At 35.9% G+C, this 6,870-nt stretch overlaps 1 protein-coding gene across 1 annotated transcript; it reads left to right on the top strand.

The window, feature by feature from the left end:
- Window positions 1-5,526: 5,526 nt before the first annotated feature.
- Window positions 5,527-6,237, top strand: LOC132805421 (uncharacterized). Its single transcript, XM_060820353.1, has one exon. It carries the CDS (start codon window positions 5,527-5,529, stop codon window positions 6,235-6,237), a length of 711 nt encoding a protein of 236 aa, XP_060676336.1.
- The last annotated feature ends 633 nt before the right edge of the window (window positions 6,238-6,870 follow it).

The following is a 6,870-nucleotide window of genomic DNA, read 5'->3' as shown; positions in this document are numbered from 1 at the left end:
TCATTCCATCCCAAAAGTAAATGGAAATGTCAGTCTCAGTACTAAGTTATAAGAGACGGATAAAAAATATATATATATTCCACCGAAAAAAAAAGAAAATAAAAATTAAAAAGGAAAAATAAATTGGAAGTTTCCAGGATTGTTTCCCTGGCCTTGACATTTTTGGGTCTATGGCTTGCATAGGTCAATTATCCTCAAGTCCCCCTCAAAGAAAAAAATAGAACGTTAATCCGTAGTTATTTACAATTTCTTTAACTGTAAAGGAGACAAAAGATTTACACTTAATTTTATCTTCAAGTTATGCATAATTTGACCCCCCAAAAAAAAAAAAAAAAAATCGAAGCACAGATGACATATCCTATTTGCTTTAATTTCTAAATCTAATTTGGCCAAGAATAAAAAGATTATATTCGTTTTGTCCTATAAAAGCTTCATCTCCTCGGCTTGATCTATTCGTCTTTCAGTACATATACCTCATAAAGATAAAAGGCAAAATCACTAGCTTGTAGTCGTTGCAATATATATATATATATATTTCGGTAATATTGTCGGTGCAATATACTTCTGATTTATTAATTATTCTTTATATATTATGTTTATATATACAGGGGCGGGGAGAGAGAGAGAGAGAGAGAGAGAGAGAGAGAGGAGGGTTAAAAAGTCCACAATGGTGAGCCAGGTATCGTTTGTGATTGAGGATACACGCTGGTTTGTGATTTAGGATACACGCTGGTTTTCAAAATTCGTCGATGACACGTCACACATCCGTACCACTGCACTTTTTGTAGCAAGGTCCAATTATTTGTGGACGCTGTAGCAAAATCTATTGAAAAAATTGTTAAAAATAACCCAACTTTTTTTTTTTTGGGAAATGAAATGATATATTTCATTATTAAAAATAACCAAACTTTTTTTTTTTTTTGAAATGAAATGATATATTTCATTAATAATGACCATTAACATACATCAGCGCTCAGAGAATATACGTTCGCCTCTATTTCAACCTCTAAGACTAAAAGAACACATGAACCTGCCATTTGTATGGAAAACATGACAAAAATAACCCTTAGATTACCCCCCAAAAAAATTAATAATAAATAACAAACTTTTAACGCCTTATTTAAGTTCATGTAAGTATATGAAAAAGCACCCTTAAAAATTAAAATATATGATAAAAGCACAAGCTACACAATGAAGAAAAATCAATTTACCTTCTCTTTTTTATTTTATTTTATTTTATGGAAAAATCAATTTACCTTAACATGTTGTACTTTGCTTTCTAGGGAAGCTAATTTAATTTCCAGTTTTCCAACTTTCCCTTGGAGAATAAATCATGATCTAATACTTGTTAAGTTATAATCTATATCTTATCTCTGAAATCCCGAACAAATTTGTGTTAGATTGATTAGCTCCCAGCTTATGTGACATAGTGTTATAGACACTAAAAAAATGAAACCTACAGGCACTGTTAGTTATTCTAAACAGTGGAAGCCAATATAACACCGGATTGGCTTGCCAAAGCTGCTAGAAAATAAAACCCTTCTTCCTAGTTGGGAGTTGAATTTACAGCATGATTTCGTTGTTATTCTAAAGAGTGATAGCCACTGTCCTTTTATTTCTTAATGGATTATTCCCTTTAGAGGGGAAAAACAAAAAAAAGAAATAAAAGCACTATTAGTTATTTAATTGGCCGCCCCCATGTATTCTTTTAGTTTAAAAAAATAATAAAATACAAATAAAAGATTAATTGATTAACGTGTAAAATCAAATGGAGTGGGAAGGTAAAAAATTCCCGTTTTCTTGTTTAATTTATTCATATTTCAGAATGTAAATTTTAAAACAATAATATTGTCATTTCCTTTTGCGAACGAACAAAAAAAAAATATAAAAGTTATAATTACAATGCAAACAATTTAAAAAATAATAATAATTTCTAATTAATATATATATATATATATATATATATATATATATATATATATATATATATATATATATATATATATATATATATATATATATATATATATATATAATCTCCATCTTGAATTTACCTTATATGCATATATATAATTCAAGATAGAGATTATATTCCTCATCCCATCGTGACCCTAATTCAGGTAAAGAACTTTGCCCTATCTCCTTTCCACTGTACCGATAAAATGAGGAGCCCTGTCCCGGGGCAAAGCAGGGACAAGTCAAACGGGGGCATATTGCCACCCCAAGACAGGCTAGACTTCAGTGTATGTAAAAGCACCCTCAAAACGTGGCACTGATCAGCGGGGCCTAATTATGAAATTGGACTCAAAAATCAAAAAGAGTAAACTTCTGATGATGAATAGGTCAATTTCTTCATTTATTTTTCAATGTCATATTCTTAATTAATTAACGCTATTGTTCATTAAATTGTCCCACGGCTTTATCAATTTTTAGTGTGTTTGGGTGCACCAACGGGAATGAAAAAATTAACAGTAAATTTTAATTTATATATATAACTTAATTTGTCGTTCCATTTTAAATATCTGACTCGTCAAACTCTCCCTTGGATGTACATAATTCTGTAGCTTTTTATTACTTTCTCATCCCTTTGAACTGGAAATTTTCTTCTGAATTGGGATTTTTTCCTTTTAAACTATCTGAATTCAATTTCCCTCTTGTTCGACTGCTGAATTGCATATTGTATATGAAGTGGAAAGGAACAACAACTTATTAAGCTTTGAAGGAAAAAAAAAACAAAATCAGGTCATTGTACTAAAATTTCGTTATATATATATGTGCAGACATTTTGACCCAAATAAAATATGAGAATGGTAGATATTTTATTAATATATATATTTTTTTGAGTGGGATATTTTATTATTAAACAAAGATTTTTATAGAAAAATAATGCGCCTATCTTTGCTTAGATAACGCCTCCTACTGGGAATCACTTTGGTCCAATCAAAACCGCAAAATTGTCCTATTTATCCTTTTCTAGGATCTTAGTTGCGTTTTAATTACTAAATTGTCCGGCTCCACATGTCCCAGCATTGATGGACTTTTGTGACTCACTTTTATTTATTTTATTTTATTTTTTATTTTTTGGTTTGCATGGTTCGTGCTGGTGGTAGAGGAAAACTTAACGTCCAAGACACCAAGTACTATTTCATTTTGGCATACGTGGAGAAAGTTAGTGGTTTGGGAAAATTAGTTAATAGAGGTAAAAAAAAAAAGGGGCCAGTCAGGGAAGATCTTATTTTATTTTATTTTTTTTCCTTAATTTATTCCTGTGATTATTGCCTAAATGAAAATATACATATAGCGGTTATTTTTTAATTCTCCAACATACTTTTTTGTAAATTCCCACTATAATGAAATTTAAACTTAAACATGTGCATTAAAGCTATTAATTATGACAAAAGGAAATTGATAATTGAGGTGTAGGATAAGCCAATATTCATGATTAAAAGGAAATATTAATGGTACTTATGTCATATAAATTGAAAGCCAATAACCATGTATGCCGTTTTCTGTGGTACCCCGAGTCCTGAGAATGGGACAAAAAAAAAAATAAATAAATAAAAAAGTCCATCAATCTATCATACATATCAAAACAGACACATTGTTAAAATATGGACTTTGAGAAATCTCAAATTTATATGATTTGTACGAGTTTGACGAAATAATATTGGCTTGTCTAGGATTGGAATTCAGCTTAAGGCTTAAATAAATAATTATTCAATTTTATTTGGTTCAATTTCAGATTCTAATTCCAATCGATCATGTCGTTTTGGGAGGCTTTGCAAATAACAACCCGTAAACTATGAAGGACCCATGATGCAGCTGCAATATATTTGTTTTCTGTCTAAACGCAGCGTTTTATTTTCTTTTACTTTTCCTTGCTGATATGGCTTTGTTTTTGTTATTTTAACTGCTGAGATGGCTTTATGCCTTTTATCCTTCACCCTGCGTGGTGACAAAACAGAGATATAAAAGTTAACCTACAAAAATGTAAAAGACAATTTTTTTTTTTTTGAAATAAACTGAAAGTGCTTGTTTTCTCTCATTCTTCGTGACTGTGGTGGAATTGGACTAGAGTTAGATCTGGACAGGAATGAGAGCCTGAGATCTGCTCCTTGGTAATTCCCTCTAGGGTTTTTTGCATCAAATTGGTATCAGAGCAGGTTATCCTCTCTGAAATTTCCATGGCTAGTTCCGGTGAAAACTCTCAACGAAATTCTGGCGAGGACCCAAGCTCGAAAATGCTTTTATCTGCTGTTGCTAAATTAGATCAGAAATTCGACACCCTTTCTAATGAGATTCGGCAACTTTGTGCTGCAATACATTCTGGTCTGACGTTGAAATCTGGAGCTGCTGGTTCTCACCTCCCAGAGCACTCCGGCGACCGATCTATAGCAACACAGATGCCACAGATGCCCATTCCTTTGGCACATCCAGCAGATCCACACCTCCAAGACTCGCCTCCTCCTCGAATTCCCAGAACTCAACACCGTCAATTTCTGGATGTTCAGCAACGTATTCCACTCTCAATCGACTCGGATTCGGAAGATGAGATGGAGACAATGGCCATGAATCGAGCCCCTCAAGCTGTTCCTAACAGGTATGCTCGAGACCACCAACCTTCAGACTACCGAATTAAAGTTGATATTCCAAATTTTGATGGGTCTCTGAATATTGAGGATTTTCTTGATTGGGTACAAACTGTTGAGTCTTTCTTTGAGTATATGTCTATACCGGAGGATAAACAGGTTCGTTTGGTGGCTTACAAATTCCGTGGGGGAGCCTCGGCATGGTGGGAACAGGTTCTGAGTAATAGACGAAAACAAGGAAAAGGTCCGATACAATCTTGGTCACGGTTACGTCGAATGTTACGAGCCAGATTTCTCCCCGTTGATTTTGAGCAAATCCTGTACCAGCAGTATCACCATTGCCACCAAGGTAACCGTTCTATTAGTGAGTATACTGAAGAATTTTATAGACTCAGTGCTAAGGTGAACTTGAATGAAAATGAAGGCCAACTAGTTGCTAGATATGTGGTTGGGTTACTTACTCCAATTCAAGAAAGAATAGAGCTTAGTCCTGTGTGGAATCTTAGTGAAGCTGTCAATTTAGCTTTCAAGATTGAAAAGCAAATTGAGAGGCATGTAACTAAGACACCAACTAAATGGAAACCCATGAGTGAATTGTACCCACCAAAAGTTAAATCCCTATCACCACCAGCACCTTACCAAAAGGCCACCCTTGCTGATAATTCCATGAAAAATACCAGCAAACCCCAAAATCAATCCAATAGGCCTTCAAATCCTTATGCCCGAAACTTTCCACTCAAGTGTTTCAAGTGTGGCCAGCAGGGCCACAAATCTAATGAATGTCCACTGCGTAAACAGGTTAATATAGTGGAAACTCAAGATGATTCGGGAGAAGAGTTTGCCACCGTGGGGGATGAAACCGAGTTGGTGGATGAAGACCAAGGAGAACCAGTTATTTGCATCATCCAGAAAGCTATTGTTCTCTCCTAAACACCCCATGGAGCCTCAACGACATTCAATTTTCAAAACTAAATGTACTATCAACAAGAAGGTGTGTGAGGTGATTATAGACAGCGGGAGCAGCGAGAACATAGTGTCCAAGTCCTTGGTTAAAGCCTTGAAGCTTCCTACTATGAGTCACCCGAATCCTTACAAGGTGGGTTGGATAAAAAAAGGCATCGAAACTAAGGTCACTGAGCTGTGTAAAGTTCATTTCAGTATAGGAAAACATTATGCCGATGAGGTTGTCTGTGATGTTGTGGAGATGGACGCATGTCACATTCTCTTAGGCCGACCTTGGCAGTTCGACAACTCCGTATCGCATGATGGTCGACAAAACACACATTCGTTCCAATGGAATGGGAAGAAAATTGTCCTACTCCCTTCCAAGCCCCAAAATGATCCTACTTTACTGCCCACATCTGGAGTACCACCAGAACAACTTTCGGGAAAGAGTCCTATACTTTTAACAACCTCTGGAAAACATTTTGAACTTCAAGCTAAACACTCACAGATTTGTTTCGGTATTGTAGCTTCAATTCAAGCCCCTGCAGATTCTCAGTTTCCACAACCCATTCAACAACTTCTTCAAGAATTTGCTGAAATCTGTCCAAGTGAACTTCCGGATTCTCTACCACCCATGAGAGACATCCAACATGCTATTGACTTGCTACCCGGGGCCAAACTTCCTAATCTTCCTCACTACTGAATGCCACCAAAAGAAGTTCAAATCCTACAGCAGATGGTTGAGGACTTGCTGAAGAAGAACCTTATCCGAGAAAGCCTAAGTCCTTGTGCAGTACCAGCTCTTCTAGTCCCCAAAAAGAATGGTGAATGGAGAATGTGTATTGACAGCCGTGCTATCAATAAAATAACTACCAAATATCGGTTTCCCATCCCCCGGTTGGAAGACATGTTAGACAAATTAAGTGGGGCTCAAGTGTTCTCTAAGTTGGATCTTCGCAGCGGCTACCATCAAATTCGGATAAGGCCTGGAGATGAATGGAAGACCGCCTCCAAAACTCCTACGGGTCTCTACGAGTGGCAGGTCATGCCCTTTGGGTTATGCAATGCACCGAGTACCTTCATGCGCTTGATGAACCAAGTTTTACAACCTCTCATTGGCATTTGTGTGGTGGTATATTTCGACAATATTCTTGTGTATAGCCACTCAACCGAAGCCCACATTGAGCATGTGCAGCGGGTATTTGTGATACTCAAGGAAAACCATCTGTATCTTAACCTCAAGAAATGTGTATTCATGACCCCAGAGCTTCTTTTCCTCGGGTTTATTGTGGGCAAGCATGGAATCAAGGCCGACCCCTCAAAGGTAGCTACAATC

The sequence above is a fragment of the Ziziphus jujuba genome, chromosome 9, assembly GCF_031755915.1.
Source record: "Ziziphus jujuba cultivar Dongzao chromosome 9, ASM3175591v1".
NCBI classification, from domain to species: Eukaryota; Viridiplantae; Streptophyta; class Magnoliopsida; order Rosales; family Rhamnaceae; genus Ziziphus; species Ziziphus jujuba.
The sequence above is the reverse complement of the archived record's forward strand: the minus strand, read 5'-3'. Positions and strand labels throughout refer to the sequence as shown.

Coding starts and splice junctions, on each gene's coding strand:
- LOC132805421 (XM_060820353.1), top strand. CDS start 5,527: ATGGAGCCTCAACGACATTCAATTTTCAAAACTAAATGTACTATCAAC.